General features: G+C 42.0%; 1 protein-coding gene across 1 annotated transcript; it reads left to right on the plus strand.

Moving 5' to 3' along the window:
• Positions 1–1,349: 1,349 nt before the first annotated feature.
• Positions 1,350–22,532, plus strand: AMD1 (adenosylmethionine decarboxylase 1). Its single transcript, XM_003255565.3, has 9 exons — positions 1,350–1,787; positions 14,050–14,136; positions 15,408–15,534; positions 16,800–16,902; positions 19,020–19,062; positions 19,158–19,302; positions 19,593–19,685; positions 19,769–19,924; positions 20,328–22,532. The coding sequence occupies exons 1-9, from the start codon at positions 1,678–1,680 to the stop codon at positions 20,466–20,468; spliced, it is 1,005 nt and encodes a 334-aa protein (XP_003255613.2). The 5' UTR covers positions 1,350–1,677; the 3' UTR covers positions 20,469–22,532.
• The last annotated feature ends 3,120 nt before the right edge of the window (positions 22,533–25,652 follow it).

A 25,652-nucleotide genomic window follows, 5' to 3' on the forward strand; every position in this document is an offset into this window, starting at 1 on the left:
TTTCACGGAGACACGTGAATCCACGTTCTTGTAAGACAAGTGCTATTCTACAGGGTATCTAGAGTGCAAACCCAAACCATGTCTTTTTCAGTAGATTTTTCATGTTGACATCTTATTTCACTTTAGGGAAAGTTTTTTTCTAAGGATGATAGCGAAAAGCCCTTTTGTCTTGTGACAATAGCAATTTTTATGTCAGCTTGGGTTTTTTCCTCCCATATTTCCAAGTAAAAGTCATAACTTTGTTACCACAATTTTGCCGTCTGAGGTTAAACTGTTTGACCATGGCTTGACGACTATTTTATATTTAACATTTATAAAATATTAGACTGATAGTTCTTTAAGTTACCACCAGTGATAGCTCTGTTATCCCTGTTTTATTAATTTCCTGGTAAATCCTTCTTAAGCACATGGGAAAACAGCACTGTAAATTTTGGGGGGTAAGGAGAACCTCCGTCAATTAATACATCAGCTTGATAAAATTCAAAGAAAAACATGATCAAATAAGTTCAGATTATATTTAACACATTCAGTTTCTAGAAGTAGTTTTGCTGAATAAATTCCCACCAGTTGAGCTAATGGAGCAACGGAGTTGCCAGTGCTTCCCGGAGGCTGCTGTGCTCAGCCAATTCGGAGGCATGGCGAGCCACACGGTGGGAGGTGGGTAGAGCAGGAGCCCTCCAAGGCTGGGCGCCACGTTGCTTTTCTCTTCTGAAATGGGAAGACAATGCTTCTGGCTATTGTATAAACCAGCCGAGGACTGCATTCATTCGCACATCAGCCAAGGCGTGAGCAGAATTAAAGCGCCTTCTAATTCGACCCCTGGCAACGTGCGCGTCACGGACAAATGTTTAGTTTTAACGCCTGGCTGCGTTCGCCTTGGGAAAACACACTTTAAAGAATGGCCAAGTACCTCAGCAGTCGCGGTGAACTGCACAAGATCAAAACCACCACGCCAACCCAGCGGTGGCCATCGTCCCCGCTGAACCCCGCCAACACCCCTAAGAACCCACCCATGTTTTCTGCTAATCATTTTTTTTTTTCTAAACAGCTCTGCACAGCCTTTCCTCATTCCGTTCCCGCTCTCCCCACCCACTCTGCATTCGATCCGAGGTTTCTGGTCCCCAGCTGGACATCACCCCACCGACTCCCACTCAGGAGCCGGCCGGAGCCCGAGCCGCAGCGCAGTGGGCAGCTCCCCGCGCTCTCCGCCAGGCCCTCGGCCAGCCAGCCGCCACTCGGCCGCGAGTGATTGACAGGCGGCAGCAGCTATGGGCCGTGGAGGTGGGACGATGCGTCACTTCCTGGTCTTTTGCGGGAGCCGGGATATATAAGGGCAGTGCTCACGCACCGCTCTCGCTTACACAGTATGGCCGGCGACATTAGCTAGCGCTCGCTCTACTCTCTCTAACGGGAAAGCAGCGGAATACAAGAGACTGAACTGTATCTGCTTCTATTTCCAAAAGACTCACGTTCAACTTTCGCTCACACAAAGCCGGGAAAATTTTATTAGTCCTTTTTTTAAAAAAAGTTAATATAAAATTATAGCAAAAAAAAAAAAGGAACCTGAACTTTAGTAACACAGCTGGAACAATCCGCAGCGGCGGCGGCAGCGGCGGGAGAAGAGGTTTAATTTAGTTGATTTTCTGTGGTTGTTGGTTGTTCGCTAGTCTCACGGTGATGGAAGCTGCACATTTTTTCGAAGGGACCGAGAAGCTGCTGGAGGTGTGGTTCTCTCGGCAGCAGCCCGACGCAAACCAAGGATCTGGGGATCTTCGCACTATCCCAAGGTGGGTCCCCGGGGCGCTCGCTGACATCCGGGCCTGGGGGCTGTCGCCGCCGCCGAGGCACCAGCCACGGGTGGGGCCCGAGTTCCCTCAGCTTTCAGGTGGGGGCAGGTCTGCGGCCGGGGGTCGCTTCGGCGGCCTTGGAAGGTGCGCGGTTTGGTGGAGAGCGGCCATGTCCACGCGGGCCGGAGCCGGCTTCTCCCGCTGTGGTTGCCGCGCCTGGCACTGCCCTGGGGGAGGGGAGGAGGCCGGCGCGGCCGCGTGCTCAGGTAACGTCCCGCGCTGGGCGGCGGGCGGCGCGGCCCGGGGTGGTTTTGCGGCCCGCGCCTCCCGACATTCCCCTCCGTAGTAGTAGGCGGCAGGGGCCCCAGGTGGGGGTCGGGGGCGCCTGCGCGGGTCGCCTCCGGCAGGTGTGGCTCGGCAGACTTAGTCAGGCGCTAATTCGGGCGTGCCCGCTTCGGGGAATGGAGGGCGGGAGCTACGCTCGTTCTTGCCTCGGGCGCGGATAGGAGGGGCCCTCCCGGCCTTGTTTGAGGGGCTGGCGAACAGGCCTCCCACCCGCGGGGCAGCATGTGGCGTTCGGGCGGCGGGGATTGGGCGGGAGCAGTTGTGTCGCAGTGGCGGGGCCCCACCGCTGCCCTAACGTGCTCTGCGCCAGAGCCTTTTCGGGGCGGCTGGGCAGACGGCGCAGTCCCCGGGACCGCCCTCGACACGGCCGCTGAGCCCGCCGAGGGCTGCTCCCCAATCTCTTGACCTTGGGTTGTGTAACCTGCTACGGAGCCGGCGGAGCGGGGCGGGAGAGGTGCGGGGGGAGGGAGGCCCGCCTGCCCCAGGACATAATGCCTATAATGCCTTAAGCTTGAGCAAAGGAATCTGGGGCCCACTCCCACTGCGGGCCGTCACGCGAGAGATACTTGGGCTGACCGCGCCAAAGAGGCGTTTTAGTTGGTATTGCTGTGGAAATCCATGCTTATATAAAAGCCCAGAGATCCCGTGGATGCTTGGGCCTTGTTCCTGGCGGCGGTCGCACCAGTGGCCACCCATGGCCTTCCTAGGCCCTGCCACCGGATCCCCGGCTCCTCTGCGCACAAGTGCGGCTAGGGTGGCGGTGCAGCGAGTAACCGGCGTGGCCAGCTTCATTGAGAGGCGGCGACCAATGGGCTTCTGGGCCCGACTCAGAGCCTGGCCCCAGGGTGTGGACCAATGGGCGTTTTAGGAATGTTAGCTGTTCTCGGAGCTGTCCCTTGACAAAAAGCAACTGGAAAAGGGAATCCAGGCAGACACGTGCTACCGAGACTTTAAGGCACGATGGGAAACCCAGTTTCTAGCAGTATATCTTGAACGATTCCGTTGTAGAAAAAAATACTAGTGATAGTTAAAATGTCACACGTCTCATTTTTTCAAGCTTCGTGTGACACCTAAAATGTCTATAGCGCTTACTACGTGCCAGGCTCACGTGTAGATTATAGGAAGCGGACTTTGGTCATGGAGAAGCTTAGTATTTCCTTCATTTTACAGTTGAGAAAGATGATATTTGTGATAGGCGTTTGGTAAAACGATTGTGATCAGGATAATTAACTTAGAAAATCTTGGCAAGGAAGAACTAATGGGTAAGAACAGTCCTAGAAAACGAATAACAGAAATTGTCACTTTGGCTTTTAAATATTTGAGCCCTTAAATAATAGTCAGTACATGTTCTTAATAAAGGGGAGAAGGTTTTGTTCTCCCCAAGTTCTTGGCGGTTTGGCTGTTTAGAGCTTCCTGAGTCAAAGTGGAGAGAGGAGGAAGAGGCTTTTTACAAAGCAGCCTGCTTTTTTTAAATGTTTAAGAACCCTTTTTACTTTGTACTTTAATCAGCCCAAATTGTTTTACTGCTGCAGTGTGGCTCTTAAAATCATGGCCAAAGTTAAACTTTGAAGGACAAAATATTCCCTTGTATAGATGATTTAGTGCCATCCATTTTGTGGGCATGTAACATTCATTGAACAACTATTGGTAGTATACTGCCACATTGTAACTGTTGTAGATAAAGCAAGTTAAGCAAGAACTGAAAAATCTGTTGATTTAACTAAGGTCCCCTGATAACCTTCGTTGGAACATTTTTCAGTGACCACTCAAGTGGTTAGGTTATTTACCAGGATGTTAAAAAAAAGCCTGAAATAGTAGGTGTTTCGCTGAGTCACCTAAAATCAACAGCCTAGCAAAGAGAGTATCATGGATGGAGTCTGATCTGACCCCAGGGAAGGATAATCGGTCATCTAGAAGAATAAAGCATGACATGTTTTACTCAAATGACATGATTAAGTGCGTAGCCTCTGGAATAACAAGATTTGAATTCAAACAGCATTTAATAGCTGTGTGAGCTGTTTCCTCATCTGTAAAATGGAGACAATAATGGTACATAGCTCATGGCAGTTGTGAAGAATAAATAGGTTAATATTTTATATGTAGTACTTAAAGTGTTATCTTTAACACTTTAGAGACAGGATCCCTCTATAGCCCAGGCTGGAGTGCAGTGGCACGATCATGGCTCACTGCAGCCTTGACCTCCTGGGCTCTATTAAGATGTGAATAAACTAAAAGTAGGTTAAAAGATGAACAGACTGAATTAAAATAAACAAATCTGCTTATAAATCATAATAAACATAGGGATATAGAAACGATTAAGAGAGTGAAAGACCTAAATGTCCAAAGAGAGCATTAGTATTGATGCTAAAGACGAGGATAACAAGATAAGGATATTAGGGAGAAAAAAATCCTGGAAAAATAGCTTTCCAAAACTAACGCAAGAAGAAATAGAGAACCTAAAACAGTCCTAGAACACCTAAATAACTTGAATCAGTCAATCATCTAGGCCCAGATGGTTTCGCTGGAGTGTTCTATATAATTCAAGGGGGAAAATATCCAACCTTTTTCACACATTCTTCTGGGAAACAACGTACTTCCCTCGGTTTGCTCATCCCAAATTCTGAAATATTTTTTTCTTCTACACGATATTTACCTTTCATATTTAGATCTGCAATCCATCTGGAATTGATTTTGTGTGTGGTGTGAGGGAATAGAATTCACTTTAAACAAACTTGGCTCATCAGTCCAAGCTTTAATGCCAAGTTAAGCTGGAATCCTTTCTGAATGTACACCTTTTTATTAAACACTGCTTCCCTCTTGTAGACCGTTGAAGATAATTTATCTTAATAAGTGAACAAATTATGTAATACTGAGAAATTTAACAAAGAAAAATCTTTTATGATGTAGCTTGGGTTAAACAATACTGTTGGAGAAAAGCAGCAGTCCAGGTTATATCCAGATGAATAAAGGACAGTTAAGGGAGAGGCAGTTTCTTAGGGGTAACCTGCAGTTTTCTCTGATTTTTCGGATTTTAGGGATGTTGAATAAAAATCAGTGACCATTTAAAAAATGGTTTAGTTGTTGGATCAAAGTGCTGTAACAAACAAAAACCTTTTGTAAGAAATGGCAGCTTTGGGGAGGGTGAGAGTAGTAGGGAGGAAATCTGTTAGAAAATAGAAAATTTTGCTGAGAAAAGAGTGATTTTTCAGGACTGGAAATCCTATTACTGTGCTTTACTCAGATTTTATAAACTAAAACATAATTTTTAGTAAAGGACTGGGGCAGTTGCAAAGATAGTCATACCTCAGCTTAACTTTCCCCAAACTCCATGACTTATTTGACTACATCATTATGCAGCATTATTGCAATATCAATAATTTACATTGAAGGAATTTACAACCCATTGCCAAAAAACCTTTTAGTGTAATGTTTCAGAGTAGAAATGCTTCCTACTAAAGAATTAAGTTTCTCGTTACATTCCTCCCAGCAGTTTCAAAAAGGTGTCATGGCTGGGCTTGGTGGCTCATGTCTAATCCCAGCACTCTGAGAGGCCAAGAAGTTTGAGAACCCAGTCTGGACAACATAGTGAAATCCTGACTCTACAAAAAAATTTGAAAAATTATCTGTGCGTGCTGGTCCATCCTGGTGCATGTCTGCAGTCCCAGCCACTCAGGAGGCTGAGGTGGGAGGATTTTTTTGAGCCATTGGGGGATCGAGGCTGCAGCGAAATGAGATTGCACCAGTGCGCTCCATCTGGTGACAGAGTGAAACCCTGTCTCAACAACAACGAAAATATTTCAACTGTTGTTTACAAACCATGTATCTTTAAGAAGCACATGTTGAAAGTAGCAGAAAACTGAGAGGAATATCCCGATTCGGGGTAAAAATTTGAGATAGAGAAACAATAATGTGATATAATAGGTTCCTATCTTTGAACAAAAGGAGGAGGCTTATTTCTCAGGGTATCTGAATTCACTGCCCCAGGAAGGCATCCTCAGAATCTAACTTCTGGACAGTCTAGCTTTACTCAAGAATGATCTGGTTTTAGGATGCCTTTTACCTAAAGACTGCTTACTACCTGGGGTAGAGGCACCCTGATGAATGTACTGTAATGAGAGTCTCTAAAACAGACCTAAAAATATGAGGTATGAGCAGAATTGAGAAGCTGCAGTGGCTTTGGATAAATTACATGAACTTTGAAACCAGCCGGTTTTACATTAGGAAGTAATGAGTAATCTAATGACCTGGAAGCTTTTCAAATAAAAATTTGCAGGCATCATCCTCAGAAAGTGTCTGACCTAACTGGGTATGGGAATAGGATCTATGTATTCAGTTTTCAGGTGATTAGAGCATAACCCTGCACTAATGGGATCCTTCTATATTTAAGTCCTTTGTCTTTTTTTTTGGACAGTCTCAGTCACCCAGGCTGGAGTGCAGTGGTGCCATCTCAGCTCACTGCAAACTTCGCCTCCCAGGTTCAAGTGATTCTCCTCCCTCAGCCTCCCTAATAGTGGGTACTACAGGTATGCACCACCATGCCTGGCTAATTTTTGTATTTTTAGTAAAAGACAGGGTTTTGCCATGTTGGCTAGCCTGGTCTTGAACTCCTGACTTCAAGTGATTGAGCCATCGCCCCTGGTCCCTTTGTCCATTTTTTAATCACTTTTTTTGCTGAGTTGTGTGTAGGTGTTTCTTTTACTTTGGATATTGACCCCTTATGAGGTGACTTGAAAGTATTTTATTCTGCAGGTTGTTTTTTCACTCGTTTCTTTTGATGTATAGAAATGTTTACGTTTTAGGTTTTCAAGTTCCATTTGTCTGTTTTTGATTTTATTGTATGTCATATCCAGTAAATCATTGCCAAATGTAATGCCCTGAAGCATTTACCCTATGTATTCTTCTAGGAGTTTTATTCGCTGTTAATGTTTAGGTCGTTGATCCATTCTGAGTTTATTTTGTTTATGATGTAAGGTAAAAGTCCAACTTAATTTTGTTTGCATGTGGACATCCATTTTTCCCAGCACCATTTGTGGAAGAGATGTTTTTCCCTGTTATGTAGTCTTGGGACTCTTGTTCAAGATACTTGAGCTCAGTCATTTACTTCTTTTTTTGAGACACGCTTGTCTTGCTCTGTCTCACAGGCTGGAGTGCAGTGGTGTGATTTTTGGTGCGCTGCAGCCTCCGCCTCCTGAGTTCAAGTGATTCTTCTGCCTCAGCCTCCCGAGTAGCTGGGACTACAGGCCTGTGCCACCACACCTGGCTAATTTTGGTATTTTTAGTAGAGACGGTGTTTCGCTATGTTGGTCAGGCTGGTCTTGAACTCCAGACCCCAAATGATCCGCCTGCCTCAGGCTCCCAAAATGCATTTAATCAGGCGACATAGAGAAGTCTTGTTATAATATAATTATCTTGTCCCTGTAGACATTCCTAAGTTCTATTTTTATTAGACCTCAGCCTCTAAGAAAATGTTTTAAATATAAAATGTGGCATGCCACTAAAGTGTTGTTTTTCAGACACACAATTTGTGTGCTGTTATTAATATAGAACATCTATTTCTTTGGGATCATTTATCATGATCTCTGATTATATTTAATATTTTAGTATCTAGTCTTTAAGTGAAATTAGGGTATCTCAACCTCAGCATTCTTGACATTTCAGTTCAGATAATTCACTGTTGTCAATGACTATCCTGTTAATTATACTGTGTGTAGCAGCATCCCTGGCCTCTCTATCCACTGCATGCTGGCAACACAACCACCACCAGAGTTGTGATAAAAAACGTCTCCAAATGTTGCCACATGTCTTCCGGGTGGCAAAATTATTACAAGTTGAGAACCACTGAGTTAGATCAAAGAGGTGGCATTTAAGATGAGAAAAAGGAATTCAAATCAGGAAATACTCAAATCTACATACTTCTTTGTGCTTTATAAGCACCTAAGAATTGTGTGCTTTGGGCCAGGCATGGTGGTGCATGCCTGTAATCCCAAATTCCAGCACTTTGGGAGGCTGAGGCGGGTGGATTGCTTGAGGTCAGGAGTTCGAGACCAGCCTGGCCAGCATGGTGAAACACCTTCTCTACTGAAAATACAAAAAAAAATTTAGCCTGACATGGTGGCAGATGCCTGTAATCCCAGCTACTCGGGAGGCTGGGGCAGGAGACTTGCTTGAACCTGGGAGGCGGAGTTTGCAGTGAGCTGATAGCGTACCACTGCACTCCAGCCTAGGTGACAGAACAAGACTCCATCTCAAAAAAAAAAACAAAAACACGAAAATTGTGTTCTTGAATAGCTTTATAATAATTTCTAATGACTAGGTCAGTATTAGTGATCTGTAATGTGATCAAATCCCAAAATCATCTTGCTATCTTGCTTCTCTCTTCTGCTTTATATCCATCAATTTGATTTATTGAACTCTTTAAATAGCAAGGATTGCCAAATAGATCAGTTTTATAGTTTATAATAGACTAGTGTTTCAAAGTCTCAGTGTGTGGTGTACTTTGGAGTGAAGCAGAGACAAGACCACCATCACTACTGAGCCTGATAAAACATTCTAGCTTAATACTATCTTTTTTATTTTTGACACACAATCTCACTCTGTCGCCCAGGCTGGAGTGCAGTGGCATGATCTTGGCTCACTGCAACCTGATTTAGAAAATGGCTCTGTCGACTGTATAAAGCACTTTGTCTTTTCCATCATTAATTTGATCAGAAAGCAGACCACTGAAAACCTTTCCTCCAAAACAAGAGTCAGCAAACTTTCTGTAAAGGACTATAGAGTAAATTTTAAATTTTGCAGGGCAGACAGTCTGTGTTGCAATTACTCAGCTCTGCCCTTATAGGGAGAAAACCGTAGTCAATGTATAAATGAATGGGTGTGGCTAGGTTCCAGTAGAGCTTTATTTACAAAAGCAGGCCATTTTTTCCCACAGAAATGTGATAGAAATAATTCGTGCTGAAATTTTCAGCTGTTGCAGAGTTTTTCACCTCTTTTATGTACATGTATAGCATTGTATTGACTTCTTTTTTCTTTCATCTATCTTGCCCTCTGATTTATTTTTCTTGAGCCTAGCAGCTCTGGTAAATGCCTTTATCATCACTAGGTTGATAGACAGTTTAGTTAAAGTAATTGTTTTCTTTGATACTATGATTGAAAAATTCTGATTACTGGAGCATTACTATTAGTTGAGGAAAGGTTTGGATGGAGAATTTTATTAACTGATGATGAGTGAGTATAAGAGCATTCTGAAGCCAATGGGTTGGCACGTGCCTATAATCCTAGCACTTTGGGAGGCTGAGATGGGAGGATCTCATTAGCCCAGGAGTTTGAGACCAACCTGGGCAACATAGGGAGACCTCATCTCTACAAAAAATTTAAAAATATATTAGTAAGGTGTAGTGATACATGTCTGTGGTCCCAGCTACTTGGGAGGCTGAGGTGTGGGAGGATCTCTTTGAGCATGGGAGGCCAAGGCTGCAGTGAGCTGTGATTGTACCATTGTTCTCCAGCCTGGGTGACAGTGAGACTGGCTGAAAAAACAAAAGGTTATTTCTTTCTGCCGTTACAGAAGAAGCATGCTACACTGTCTTCTCTTATTAAAATGCAATTAATAAACTCTGGACAGAATGCATTGTTGAGCAGCTATCCAAGGACTCTGAGAAGTAAATTTTAGCAGGTGAAATGGAGAAGAAAGCCAGAACTTTAAATTCCACTGAACCAGCAGTGAATTTCCTGTTTTTTTTCCCCTCTGGTATCTCCTCGCCGATTTCTCCTGGGCTTGCCAGAAACCCAGAACTGAACAGTAGGGGCAGGCAAAAATAGTTCCAAGAAAGGCTGTCTAGTTCTGGTCTGCAAAGAAAGAAAGAGAGGCCCCTTTGAATCAGAGTGGAGGAAATCTCTTTTTTGCTTTTGTTTTGTTCTATTCTGCCCCAATCCCCTCGTAGGCCTTTAGCAGCTGTGGTAGTTAGGCAGATGTCTAAAACCAGAGAAGGGAATTGTTTTTTGTTTGTTGTTTGTTTTTGAGAGGGAGTCTTGCTCTGTAGCCGGGGCTGGAGTGCAGTGGCACGATCTCAGCTCACTGCAAGCTCCGCCTCCTGGGTTCATGCCATTCTCCCACCTCAGCCTCCTGAGTAGCTGGGACTACAGGTGCCCGCCACCACGCCTGGCTAATTTTTTTATGTATTTTTAGTAGAGATGGGGTTTCACCTTGTTAGCCAGGATGGTCTTGATCTCCTGACCTCGTGATCCTCCCGCCTCCGAGAGTGCTGGGATTACAGGCATTAGTCACCGTGCCCGGCCAAAGCCCTGTTGTTATAGATAGTGTATGAAGAAGAGTCCGTCCCCTATCCCGTATGTGAGTCAGGCATTGTCAGAGAGATTATGGAGAGTTGAAGAAAGTAAACCTATAAAGTTTTATATGAACATTCCTTAGCCATTTTGCATGGATCTGACCCTAAACAGCACATCAGAGGCTTTGAAAACTAGAATACACAATAGACTGCCTCTCCAGGGCCAGCCTGGCCATTGGGTGGCAAATAAGTGGGGCAGATGCAAATAGCATAGCAAAGGAGTTCATAACGAACCTGACATTGGAACCATAACACAACCTACAAACGTTGAGTAAAACCTTGAAGCCTGAACCAAACGAGATTGTCTGCTGAAAGTTTTTAAAAATCAAGACCTAGAATGATGTAACATGTCAAAATATCCAGGATGCCATCCTAAATTAGTCAACATACCCAAAACCAGGAAAATCTTAACATCTCAAAGGAAAAGACAGCAGACACCAACCTCAAGGTGACATGGACCAAGACTTTAAAGTATCTGTGCTACAAGTTGTAAGGGTGAATACTTTTTGTTTTAAGAGAGGGTCTTGCTCTGTTACCCTGGCTGGAGTGTAGTGGTGTGATCATGGTTCACTGCACCCTCCACCTCCTGGGCTCAAGCAAACTTACCACATCAGCCTACTGAGTAGCTGGGACTGCAGGCATGCACCACCACTCCCAGCTGCCTTTTTTCTTTTTAAGAGACTGGCTATTGCTATGTTGCCCAGGCTGGTCTTGAACTTCTGGCCTCGTGATCCTTCCTTCTTGGCCTCTCTGAACCACAGTGCCTGGCCACAACAGCCTTTAAAAAAAGAGAAAACAAAAATAAGAAAGGAAAAGACTATTATACTCTTTAGTTCAGCCATGGAACGTGTTTAAAAGTCTTAATAGAAATGGTGAATATAACTGAGAAAGGGAGGGTGGGATTTGTTAGTGCGTCCAGTGGGTAAAAAAGAATATGTGCAAGAATAAGTTATAGTGGGAAGTCAGTAGGTGATGACTTAAGCAGGTAGCATTATTGATGGACCTGAATTAGATAAGCTCTTAAAATATCTGAAATTTTAATGCTTGTAATACTTAAATCATAGTGGGTATTTTTATTTACCTTCATATTCAGGAATGGGAGTCTTAATAGATAATTTTTGAAAGGATTTTGTAAATTTATCTTAGTCAAGTGAAGCAGGATTTCATTCCCACGAGTAAAGTTTATTTTTTTGAGATGGAGTTTCACTTTTGTTGCCCAGGCTGGAATGCAGTGGTGTGATCTCGGCTCACTGCAACCTCCATCTCCCATGTTCAGTCTTCTGCCTCAGCCTCCAGAGTAGCTGGGATTACAGGCGCCCACCACTACACCCAGCTAATTTTTGTATTTTTAGTAGAGATGGGGTTTCACCATGTTGGCCAGGCTGGTCTCAAACTCCTGACCTCAGGTGATCCATGCACCTCGGCTGCCCAAAGTGGTACAGGTGTGAGCCACTGTGCCTGGCCAAGTTTTTTTTGGTTTTTTTTTTGTTTTTTGTTTGTTTGTTTGTTTGTTTTTGAGACAGAGTCTCCCTCTGTTGCCCAGGCTGGTATGCAGTGGCGAGATCCTCAGCTCACTGCAACCTCCACCTTCAGGGTTCAAGTGATTCTTCTGCCTCAGCCTCCTGAGTAGCTGGGATTATAGGCGTGTGCCACCACACAAGCCAGGAGTAATTTCAAGGGTTATCACAGTATATGTCCTGCATATGTATTCTTTCCATATATGAACAAATTGTTAGCACCCTTTTTAAAGAACCTTAAAACTTTTTAATAGCTCTTTTTAAAAAGTTGCTTAGTCATGTTATAGTCAAATACAGGAACTCAGCTCTGTAATCATTAGCAAGCCTAACACATTAAAGATTTTTGCATGGGTATTGGTACGCAGATGGGTCAGTAACAGTTTCTTATAGCAAAATGGTGAGACAGGCACAAAATTCTACCAGGCATGTTTGGTGTTGTGCTTCCTTTTTAATACAAACAAATAAAACATTTTGCTGTTGGATTTCGCTCAAAAGGTCTTATCTGGTTAACAAATGATTTGCCAGCTGGGCACGGTGGCTCACACCTGTAATCCCAGCACTTTGGGAGGCCGAGGCAGGCGGATCATCTGAGGTCAGTAGTACGAGACCAGCCTGGCCAACATGGTGAAACCCTGTCGCCACTAAAAATACAAAAATTAGCCAGGCGTGGTGGCACGTGCCTGTAATCCCAGCTGCTTGGGAGGTGGAGGTTGCAGTGAGCAGAGATCATGCCACTGGACTCCAGCCTGGGTGACAGAGCAAGACTCAGTCTCAAAAAAAAAAAAAAAAAGATTTGCCATTTTTGTGAGTATAGAGCAATGGCCTTGTCAGATATCATAGGGCTTAAAATTTTTTCTTCTTTTTTTAAAGACTAGGGTATTGCTCTGTCGCCCAGCCTGGTCTCAAACTCCTGAGCTTAAGCCATCCCAGTCCCAAAGTGCTAGGATTACAGGTGATTCTCCTGCCTCAGCCTCCTGAGTAGCTGAGATTATAAGCACCCGCCACCACGCCTGGTTAATTTTTGTATTTTTAGTAGAAACAGGGTTTCACCATGTTGGCCAGGCTGGTCTCAAACTCCTGACCTCAAGTGATCCACCCGCCTTGGCCTCCCAAAGTGCTGGGATTACAGGCGTGAGCCACCACGCCCGGCCTAAGAAATATTTCTGGCAAACAGCTGGGCATGGTGGCACATGCCTGTGGTTCTAGTTACCTGAGAGACGGAGGCAAGAGAATTGCTTGAGCCTGGGAGGTCAAGGCCGAAGTGAGCTGTGATTGCACCACTGCACTCCAACCTGGGCAACAGAGTGAGACCCTGTCTCAAAAAATAATAATATCTGTCATGTTAAGCTGTTCCATGGAATTACATTGTCTTTTTATAATGGGCACACTAGTGAAAGAATGAACACTTGCCTAATTCTATTCTCAGGCAAATTAAGACTAGTTTGTTCATGTCCATATGACCTTCATTGCTATGGTTGCTTGTACTGCACATTTCCTGTTAAATGGGCTTTCTCATTGCATTTGGAGAGCTGCGTAGTATTCCCAAAATCTTCTAGGTATGCTTGTAATTGGCAAAGTCATTCCAGTTTTTTGTGAGTGCTATAAGAGTAACATCACTCACTCTGTCCAGACAGACAGGCTTTCAAATTTCTATGCCAATTAGATTGGTAAAATTATGCTCTTCTTTTTTTTTAAGTGTTTCTTAAGTTTAAAATCTGCACATGTTATAGACAAAGTATCCCATTGAATTTCTATAATCATTGATTAGTTAATGGTTTACCTTGGTTTTTGGACCTTTGAACATTTTTTTGCCTATTTTTCTTTTAGTAATTTGTAAATACATAGTATAATGACCAATTTTTGTTTCATATATAGCATAATATACCTATCATTTATCTGGATATGTTAATACAGATTATTTTGAAAGAAACTAAAAGTTGGTGTACAATATTAATTAAAAATGTGGTCTTCATAAGAAAAAGTGTGAGCTTTGTAATTTTTATGAGTAGGTGGGTACTATTGTGGATTAATCGTAATTTTTTTGTTAAATGATAGATCTGAGTGGGACATACTTTTGAAGGATGTGCAATGTTCAATCATAAGTGTGACAAAAACTGACAAGCAGGAAGCTTATGTACTCAGGTAAGTCCTGTAAAACAAGTGTTAGGTAGCTAATTTCAGTCCTAATCATAATGTGAAACAGTTAAGTTCCTCTCAGTTGCAATTCTGGGGTTTGTTTTGTTTTTTGAGACGGAGTTTCACTCAGTCACCCAGGCTGGAGTGCAGTGGCACGATCTCAGCTCACTGCAACCTCCGCCTCCCTGGTTCAAGCAATTCTCCCACCTAAGCCTCCTGAGTAGCTGGGATTACAGGCATCCTCCATCATGCCCGGCTAATTTTTGTATTTTTAGTAGAGACGGGGTTTCACCATGTTGGCCAGGCTGTTCTTGAGCTCCTGACCTCAGGTGATCCATCCGCTTCAGCCTCCCAAATTGTTGGGATTATACACGTGAGCCACTGCGCCCAGCCTTTTTTTTTACATTATTCTTAAAAATATGGTATAAAAGGAAACGTTTAGTGTAATGTGAATGTTTCTAGGACATAGGTTTTGAAGCCTCACTGGACAGTTCAAGGTAGTTTCCTTCTTTTCCTCCCAATTGATAAAGAAGGACCTCTTAATCAGAAGTTCAGGCAAAGGGAAAGTTAGCTTCTCTATACAAATACAGTTGTCTAATTGGTATATAAAAGCTCATCACCTTTTTTGTAGTTGCAGAGTTAATTTATTCAATAAATACTTCGAATGCTTATAGTATATATTGTGATGGGCCTTGCAGGGGGATACTGGACTAAACAGCCCCCCCACCTTTTTTTTTTTTTTTTTTTTTTCTGAGGCGGAGTCTCAGTCTGTCCAGGCTGGAGTGCACTGGTGCAGTCTTGTCTCACTGCAACCTCTGCCACCCAGGTTCAAGCGATTTTCTTGCCTCAGCCTCCCAAGTAGCTGGTATTACAGGCGCCTGCCACTGTGCCCAGCTAATTTTTGTATTTTTAGTAGAGACGGGGTTTCATCGTCTTGGCCAGGCTGGTCTTGAACTCCTGACCTGGTGATCCACCTCGGCCTTCTAAAGTGCTGGGATTACAGGCGTGAGCCACCGTGCCTGGCCTCTCTTTTTTTTTTTTTTTAAACTGAGCTTATATTATGAATATGCGAATGTTTATCAAAATGCTTACCATGTGCCAAGCCCTGGGGATGTTTTGTATACTAGAAAAAGAAAAGAATAATGTGTTACTTGCTTCCTTGAGATCCTAATATTTAAAAGTACTAGCCAAAATTGTAAATGATAATTAAATTGGTTGATCGCACCCTCAGTAGTACATTAGTATTGTTATAATATTGTGACTTTTTTCAACTGCAGTGAGAGTAGCATGTTTGTCTCCAAGAGACGTTTCATTTTGAAGACATGTGGTACCACCCTCTTGCTGAAAGCACTGGTTCCCCTGTTGAAGCTTGCTAGGGATTACAGTGGGTTTGACTCAATTCAAGTAAGTAAGCAAACATTTAAATATTTTTTCAGGCATAAATGTTAGGGTTCTTATCCTGTAATATGCAAAGTAAATAAATTTATATACTTACTGCCTTTGTTACGATGCTTGCAAACACGTGGTAAGGTATTCATACCTTAGGAAGAGATCTGATTCTCAAGAACAGCAGAAAATATGAAGGAAGCAGAGAATGAGTTAGGATGAAATTCAAATGGGAGAAAGAAATGAAGAAGCCAGACACTTCCAGTAGTTAATTTCTTAACATGGTTACTTACAATAATAGAGAAATGGTAAGAAAAGAAGGAAAAGCAAGAAAAATGTCATTACCGAAATTGTCCAGTCTTTATAATGAAGAGTCAGGTTGAAGAGCAACAGTCAGTATTGAGTTAAATTCTCATACTTTTCAAGAACTAAGGTGTTTTTACCTAGGGTATAATTTTCTGATTAGCAGTTGGTACATTTTATTTTTTTTTATTTTTTATTTTTTTGAGATGGAGTTTCGCTCTTGTTTCCCAGGCTGGAATGCAATAGCACAATCTCAGCTCACTGCAGTCTGCGCCTCCCAGGTTCAAGCGATTCTCCTGCCTCCGCCTCCCAAGTAGCTGGGATTACAGGTGCCCACCACCACGCCTGGCTAATTTTTTTGTATTTTTAATAGAGACAGTGTTTCACCATGTTAGCCAGGCTGGTCTCTTTACTCCTGACCTCAGGTGATCCACCCGCCTCAGCCTCCTAAAGTGCTGGGATTGCAGGCGTGAGCCACTGCACCCGGCCTGAATTTTAATCTTTAACTTCATAAGGAAAGGATGGATTGTCATTAGTACTCAATACAGTTTTTGTTGTTATGAATTGATCCTTGTAAGAAATCTAAAGCAATGTGTGCTTAACTGATGCTTAAAACTAATGTTATTCCCCCCAAATTTTTGCTTATATGACTATTAATAAGCTCAGTTTAGAAACTACAGTTCTAGAAAGGAATATACTTGGTGTTAATAGTTGTTATGACCCATCATCACTAGACTGGGCTTTTTAAAAAAAAAGAGAGAGAGAGATGGGGCTTCAGGATGTTGCCCAGGCTGGACTCCTGGGCCAAGTGATCCTCCTGCCTCCTAATAGCGAGACTACAGGCATATGCTACCATGCCCAGCTAAAATATTTGAGTTTTGATTTTGCCGAGTTTTGATAGGTGGAAAATAGTTGATTAGCTTTGAAAAGTGATAGAATTCTACATCTAAAAGTTATCTTTTTTTTCTTTTTTAATAAAGAGCTTCTTTTATTCTCGTAAGAATTTCATGAAGCCTTCTCACCAAGGGTACCCACACCGGAATTTCCAGGAAGAAATAGAGTTTCTTAATGCAATTTTCCCAAGTAAGTTTAAATAAAATATAAAACTGTTGTCTTCTTAAAGATAGAAAATGCAACCTCTCAGAGATCTTTCTATATGAGAGGATACGTATGCAGATATAGCATTCTACACACTAATATTTGCTTTCCTTGTGGGTTTTTTGGTTTGTTTTAGACAGGGGTCTCCTTCTGTCACCTATGCTGGTGCAGTGGTGTGATCACAGCTCACTGCAGCCTCAACATCCCAGGTTCAAGTGATCCTCCCGCCTCAGCCTCCCAAGTAGCTGGGGCTACAGATGCGCACCACCCCACCTGGCTAATTTTTTTTTTAATTTTTAGTAAAGACGAGGTTTTGCCATATTGCCCAGGCTGGTCTTGAATGCCTGGGCTCAAGGGATCCACCTGCCTTGGCCTCCCAAAGTGCTAGGGTTACAAGTGTGAGTTACTGCACCTGGTTCATATTTACTTTGACTTGGATGTTTTAGGAGTACAGTGGTGATCTTTATATAGCCTGTAATTCAAAATATGCAGAATTTACAAAGATCATTAAAATATCAGATAAAATATTTTTAGTTAAGATTGATAGCTTATTGCAAATTATGTATTACACACATGTACTTGTAAAAATAATTGTGTATCATAAATCAATGCTGTTTAAATGATGGAATTTTAAAATGTAGAATTGATCACCTGCCTCCTCTGGTTTTTCATATAGCATAGAGAGAGTTCATCTTCATCTGCCCAGTCACTCTACTTTGTGTCTCACTCAGTGGTTCTTTTTGCGTTTTTGTTTGAGACAAGCTTTCACTTTGTCTCCCAGGCTGTAGAGCAGTGGCATCTATAGCTCACTGCATTGTCAAACTCTTTTTTTTTTTTTTTTGAGACGGAGTCTCGCTCTGTCACCCAGGCTGGAGTGCAGTGGCGCGATCTCGGCTCACTGCAAGCTCCGCCTCCCGGGTTCACGCCATTCTCCTGCCTCAGCCTCTCCAAGTAGCTGGGACTACAGGCGCCCGCCACCACGCCTGGCTAATTTTTTGTATTTTTAGTAGAGACGGGGTTTCACCATGGTCTCGATCTCCTGACCTCGTGATCCGCCCGCCTCGGCCTCCCAAAGTGCTGGGATTACAAGCGTGAGCCACCGCGCCCGGCCTGTCAAACTCTTGAGTTCAAGCACCCAGCTAATTTTTATTTTATTTTTAGTAGAGACGGAGTCTCGCTGTGTTGCCCAGGCTGGTCTTGAACTCCTGCCCTCTAGCAGTCCTCCAGCCTCAGTGGTTCTTAACATATAGATCATAATGTCCTTTGACATGAAGAAGGATATGATTCCCTTCAGAAAAATGCCTAGTGCTCTGCTCCAGCATTTTATATAATAATTGACCTGGCTTTTTAAAATTGCACAGTGTAAATTAGTGTTTCTTGAACGAAATTGGTAAGGGTTTCTTTCATCCTTTTACTAAGCTTTTATTTGTAGAGGTCAGGGAACTAAAGGTTATCTGATAACATCCTTACTTCCTAGGTAAGGCTGAAAACCTAAGATAATTTAGTAACTTTGCACAAAGTTGCTCATAAGCATGAAAATCGAACTTAGCACATCTTCTAATATGAAACCAAACCAGGCTAATCAGAGTGTTGGGTGTTTAGTGCAAATACCCACCAAGTCAGTCGATCCTGCTTATCTGGGAATTCACCTACTGTTTTCATTCCTTTCACTGATGACATTTCTTTTTTCTTGAGATGGCGTCTCGCTCTGTCACCCAGGCTGGAGTGGAGTGGCATGATCTTGGCTCACTGCAACCTCCGCCTCCTGGGTTCAAGCAGTTCTCCTGCCTCGGCCTCCCAAGTAGCTGGGATTATAGGCGTGTGCCAACACGCCTAGCTAATTTTTGTATTTTTAGTAGCGATGGGGTTTCATCATCTTGGCCAGGCTGGTCTCGAACTCCTGACCTCAAGTGATTTGCCCACCTCTGCCTCCCCCTAAAGGGGTGGGATTACAGGCATGAGCTACTATGCCCTGTCCACTGATGGATGACATTTCTAATAAGTGGCAAATAGTATCATTCTGCTTATTGTGGAAGGGTAGTAACAAACCATCCTATTAAATGGATGTGTTATATTTATTTTGCGTTCTCTTCCCTCAACAGATGGAGCAGCATATTGTATGGGACGTATGAATTCTGACTGTTGGTATGTTTAATGGAATTTTGTGGATTTTTGTTGTCCTATGTAAGATTTAAACTGCCAATTGTCATTTTTAGGAACTATTTTTAACTTTTATTTAGGTACTTATATACTCTGGATTTCCCAGAGAGTCGGGTAATCAGTCAGCCGGATCAAACCTTGGAAATTCTGATGAGTGAGCTTGACCCAGCAGTTATGGACCAGTTCTACATGAAAGATGGTGTTACTGCAAAGGATGTCACTCGTGTAAGCATTTTTAGTAATAATTGTTGCTGGATTCTTCTGCATGGGGACTAAATTTTATTTTTCATTCTTTAACTTTTAAGTTCAGGGTAACAAGTGCAAGTTTGTTACATAGGTAAACTTGTGTCATGGGGGTTTGTCGTACAGAGTATTTCGTCACCCAAGTGTTAAGCCTAGTACCCATTAGTTACTTTTCCTGATCCTCTCCTTCCTCCCACCCTGGGACTAAATTTTGGACTCATTTGAAGTTTATTTGTCAAACCTTTGTTAAACTCGGTCTTTTTTCCCCCCAGGAGAGTGGAATTCGTGACCTGATACCAGGTTCTGTCATTGATGCCACAATGTTCAATCCTTGTGGGTATTCGATGAATGGAATGAAATCGGATGTGAGTAGTTATATATTGCTGCAATAATTATTTAAATGTGTAATAGTCTTTCCATTCTTAACACTGTGAACTGTTTCTCTCAGGGAACTTATTGGACTATTCACATCACTCCAGAACCAGAATTTTCTTATGTTAGCTTTGAAACAAACTTAAGTCAGACCTCCTATGATGACCTGATCAGGAAAGTTGTAGAAGTCTTCAAGCCAGGAAAATTTGTGACCACCTTGTTTGTTAATCAGGTAATTTTATATTTTATTATTAATCAGGTTATTTGATTTTTAAAATCTTAAAGGAAATGAGACAGTGAGGCCTAAGATGTATTCTAAGATAGCACATATACCAGCCACTCAGATATCCAGAAGTAATACTGTTTGAGGTTACTGGTAGCTGAGAAGCTTTGTTTCATTAGACCTCTGTCAGTCCTTGTTTTCTATCTAGCCAAATTGATGGGTTCCTCCTGTCTTGCTATTGACAGGCCTGGTGGGAGGAACCATAAGATGTCCTGGTCCCTCCAGCACATAAGGCAGCTAAAATAACTCAGATGTCTTAGTTTCATTAAGATAAAAGTCTGTCACTTAACTGTTTTGGATGAAAATACTTCTGGATTGCAAACACTAATGGTTATTTAATTTTTTCCCCCAGAGTTCTAAATGTCGCACAGTGCTTGCTTCGCCCCAGAAGATTGAAGGTTTTAAGCGTCTTGATTGCCAGAGTGCTATGTTCAATGATTACAATTTTGTTTTTACCAGTTTTGCTAAGAAGCAGCAACAACAGCAGAGTTGATTAAGAAAAATGAAGAAAAAACGCAAAAAGAGAACACATGTAGAAGGTGGTGGATGCTTTCTAGATGTCGATGCTGGGGGCAGTGCTTTCCATAACCACCACTGTGTAGTTGCAGAAAGCCCTAGATGTAATGATAGTGTAATCATTTTGAATTGTATGCATTATTATATCAAGGAATTAGATATCTTGCATGAATGCTCTCTTCTGTGTTTAGGTATTCTCTGCCACTCTTGCTGTGAAATTGAAGTGCATGTAGAAAAAACCTTTTACTATATGAAACTTTACAACACTTGTGAAAGCAACTCAATTTGGTTTATGCACAGTGTAATCTTTCTCCAAGTATCATCCAAAATTCCCCACAGACAAGGCTTTCGTCCTCATTAGGTGTTGGCCTCAGCCTAACCCTCTAGGACTGTTCTATTAAATTGCTGCCAGAATTTTACCAGTTACCTCCACTTTCTAGAACATATTCTTTACTAATACCAATTTCTACTTCATACTGATTTTTTGGAAACAGCAATTAAAGTTTTTCTTCCATGAGTTGAGTCCTTAAGAAAATGATTCCAGTTACTCATTTTGCATATTTGCTATTTTAACATTATTGGACCCTGCATTTGTAGTCCTTTGATTTCTTCCCTCTCCCTGGTGTCTCCCCCAAGACCCCAAATAAAGCAATACACTGTTAACACTGTGGGTTTATATACTAATTCTGTACCCCAGATGGGGAATGGGGGAGATGGTCCCTGAGCTTAATATTCTTTAAAGGGCATGGGAATTTAGCCTCTCTTTTATTGTAATGTGCTCTTTTGGAAAATAGTTGATTAGCAGGGAAGACCCAGAGTTGTAGATTGAGATTAGGGTGTACTGGCTGAACTGTGGAAAACATAAAATTCTGTGTTCCTCAGTAAATGAGATTAGCGTCTAATGAGTAGCACGCCTTTACTAACTTAGTAGTAGTATAAAATCATTGTTTTTTTTTTAGTTAATTACCAGAGAGATTTAGCATAATTTTGTTCTGCATTCAGTAAATCAAGTCAGTTTGGATCATTCACCTTAACTTTTCCTTTAGCAGCCATTTCCACTAGTTTCCATTAAGTAGTGTTCTATAAACTTTGATCCAAAGCAGAATCAATGTCTTTTCCATCTTGTGACTTAAAGTTCTGTGACTGTGATGCATGTGAGTGTTCTGACTTCATCTGTTCCTCTTAACTACGGTGTTTCCCTCACCATGGCATTCATAGGATGAAATGAATGACTGTCCAGAATGAGAATTTGTCCAGATTATTCAGATAAACATCATAAAGCAGAATACGTGAATAAGTAGAACATGAATAAATAAGTAGAATAACAAAATTCCAAAATACTCAATGGGAAATGACTAGTAATGTAGGCTTTCAAGAGTTGGTACCTTTTAGCTATATTTGCAGATACTCTGGGATTTTAAGGAACTGAGAAAACAGCAAAGTTGACTAAATTTTATATTTCTTGTCCTCTAAATATTTTGATAATTTCTGGATTGATGCAGTGATGTTTTTGTTCCTTCGTATTTATAAATGAAACACCTTTTTTTAGTGTTTCTAAACCTAAAATCTACTTGGTTTGAAATCAAGTGGTTGGAACACTGTTTGACTTTTATTTGAAGCATGTTGTTGATTGAAAATTTCATTGAGGAAGTTTTCAATCAGTGTGATCAGTTCGATTCTGTAATGAGCACAGCACCTAATATTTTGAGGAGCTCTGTTTTGAGGACCAATGCGTAAGGTGGACTTTGTTCGTAAACAATATCCCAATAGATTTGTTGACTTGAGGTCTGGTTTTTTTTTTTTTTTCTAATAGAATTAAGAATTCTAATGTTGAAAAACTGCACAAATTTTTATGGGACAAAGCCTAGAAAAGAGAAATGTAGATTGAATCATAATCTAAATCATGGTATGATAGAAGAGGGAAAGTTTTGGTGCCGTAATTTCTCCTTTCACTGGTGTTGGACTTAAATCAGTTGAAATGTATTTCTGTACCACAATTTACGCTTCAATAAAAGTTTAATTGTCTAGTGACATTCAGAAACTTTTCTGTTGCCCTGTTTTTTAAAGTAGCCTACTTGACCAAATACTATATATCTGAAGTTTAAAATCAATACAGCAATGTGTATTTATGAGTTTGGAGTTAGAAGTTTAAAAGTGTTAGGTCCCAACCTTTATTATTGACTAGACTCTTAAAACATTGGTTAAGGATGATCAAACTATAAGTTTCCTTATTTCATTCATGGTTATTTCTATTAAGTAGAAAAAAATTTATAACCTTGATCATTTTCTTTATTTTTTTAACTTAGGGCCTTGTTCTGTTGTCCAGGCTGGAGTGCAGTGGCTGTTCACAGGTGCGATCGTAGCATACTGCTTCCTTGAACTCCTAGGCTCAAGCAGTCCTGCTGCAGCTTCCCAAGTAGCTGGGAATGCAGGCTTCTGCCATCACACTTGGCTTTGTCATTTTCTTTATTTGGCAACATTTTAGTTCTACAGTCAAATATGTAATAAGCTGAAAATCTTACGAAAATATATATTCTGATCTTTCTCAGAATATGCTTCAGTTAGAAAATATTTCCTCAATTTTCATTAAAAACAGATGGTGTTCCTAGAAAAGCAAAATATTACATATCTGTGCAATACGTAATTCACAAGATTCGTTTGCCAAAAACAGGTGAGTGAATTTGGGGGTTCATTGGTAAGCAGTCACCAAGTTTCCATCATAGACACAAGTGGTAATGTGGTATTATTTTATTCTCCTGGATGGACAATTGTGATGGATTTTTTGGGTTCCGGGCTTCAGGCTTTGCAATTTCATCCTCTGCCCTTCCTCTTGTCATAATGGAAGAGGTGCTGCTAATTTGGATTCCATCCTTTCCTGCTTTCAGAGACTGTCCTGTGATTTCCTAAAATATTTCCATTAGTTTGTTTGAATTTTCTGATTTTCTTCCCTTAGGGCCCTCCACAGGCCTCTGTGCTAGTGCCTTGAATGATGGCAAGTGTCCAAAAAAATTTTTTTTTTCTTTTTAAGACATTTTTGTTCTGTCACCCAGGCTGGAGTGCAGTGGCATGATCTCGGCTCACTGCAACCTCCACCTCCCAGGTTCAAGTGATTCTCGTGCCTCAGTCACTCAAGTAACTGGGACTACAGGGATGCGCCACCACACGCGGCAAATTTTTGTATTTTTAGTAGAGACAAAGTTTCACCATGTTGGCCAGGCTGGTCTTGAACTCCTGTCTTCAAGCAATATGCCCACCTTTGCCTCCCAGCGTGTTGGAATTACAGGCATGAGCCACTGCACCTGGTCAAGTGTCCAAATTCTTAACTCCAAAACTGAACTTTGGGCTGGGTGCCATGGCTCACACCTGTAATCCCAAAAGTTTGGGAGGCTGAGGTGGGAGGATTGCTTGAGCCCAGGAGTTTGAGGCCAGCCTGAGCAACATAGCGAGACCCTGTCTCTACAATAAATAAAAGGAAGTTGAGGCTGTAATGAGCTGTGAATGCACCACTGTACTCTGTCCCGAGCAAAAGTGAAACCCTGTCTCAAAAACAAAAATCGTGCAATAGCCACCGTTTTCCTGGATTCTCAACAGAACCCTATGGTGAAATTCGAAACAAAGCTAGAGGTATGTGACTTCAAGATGGTAAGAAAACCATCAAACAGACTTGTCAAGGGATGTCTGATAAATTGTTAGATATATGGCCTAGGGGCCCAGACAATAGATTTTAGATTTGTAAACATCTTAATATGGAGGGGTTTGTGTGTGTGTGTGTGTATGTGTGTGTGTGTGTGTTTTGAGACAGAGTCTCACTCTGTCACCAGGCTGGAGTGCAGTGGCGCCATCTTGGCTCACTGTAACCTCCACCTCCCAGATTCAAGTGATTCTCCTGCCTCAGCCTCCTAAGTAGCTGGGATAACGCACGCACCACCACGCCCGGCCAATTTTTTGTAATTTTAGTAGAGATGGGGTTTCATCATGTTGGCCAGGCTGGTCTGGAACTCCTGACCTCAGATGATCTGCCCGCCTCGGCCTCCCACAGTGCAGGGATTACAAGCATGAGTCACTGCGCCCAGTTTTAATATGGAGAATTTTCAAACATACAAAGTAAACAAAATGGTACACTAAACCTTTATATACAAGTTTCAACACCACCATTCTAGTTAGGCATATCTGTCTACTAACTACATACCCTTTTTAGATAAAATGTATTTAAATTGAAATACACAAATCCAGCTGGGCACAGTAGCTCACGCCTGTGATCCCAGCACTTTGGAAGGCCGAGGTGGGTGGATTACCTGAGGTCAGGAGTTCAAGACCAGCCTGGCCAACATGGTGAAACCCTGTCTGTGCCAAAAATACAAAAATTAGCCGGGAGTGGTGGCGCATGCCTGTAGTCCCAGCTACTCAGAAGGCTGAGGCAGAAGAATCACTTGAACCTGGGAGGCTGAGGTTGCAGTGAGTCGAGATTGCCACTGCACTCCAGCTTAGGCATCAGAGTAAGACTTCATCTCAAAAATATATATATATGTACACATCTAAGCTATAATTTTGGTAAGTGGTTCTCCTTCGCCCACACCTGACCAGGACAAAAGGAGCTCACTTACTCTACCCAGGCAATTAAGCAATCTCCCACCACCACCAAGCTCAAATGTTTTCATCATAGACTGGGGTTCATTTTTATTTCCTTCCCTGGAACTTTGTAATTCTTTCAGCATAAACATTGTTGAGGTTCAACAGTCCTTATTGCTGAGTAGGACTCGATTGTATGAATATACTATAATTTGTTAATCTGTTTTCCTGTTAGTGAACATTTTATTGGTTTCTAGTTTTTGGCAAGTGTGAGTAAAGCTGCCATGAACATTTGCACACAAATATTGTGACTTCTGGGCATGTAGTGGTATCTTGTGGTTTCAGTCTGCATTTCTCTGACTAATGAACATGTTCTCATGTGTTTATTGGCCATTAATGTCTTTGAGTGTGTATTTTTAAATTAGATTCGTTTTTATTACCAAGTTATAGGAACTCTATGTATTTTGAATAAAATTCCTTGTCAGTTATTTTGCAAATATTTTCCCCATTGTGTGTCTTGACTCTTGATTTTTTTTATATAGTGTTTTGAGCAGAAGTTTCCACTGGAGTCTTAATTTCAATTTTTAAGTGG

The sequence above is a fragment of the Nomascus leucogenys genome, chromosome 3 (genome assembly GCF_006542625.1).
Source record: "Nomascus leucogenys isolate Asia chromosome 3, Asia_NLE_v1, whole genome shotgun sequence".
Lineage (NCBI taxonomy): Eukaryota > Metazoa > Chordata > Mammalia > Primates > Hylobatidae > Nomascus > Nomascus leucogenys.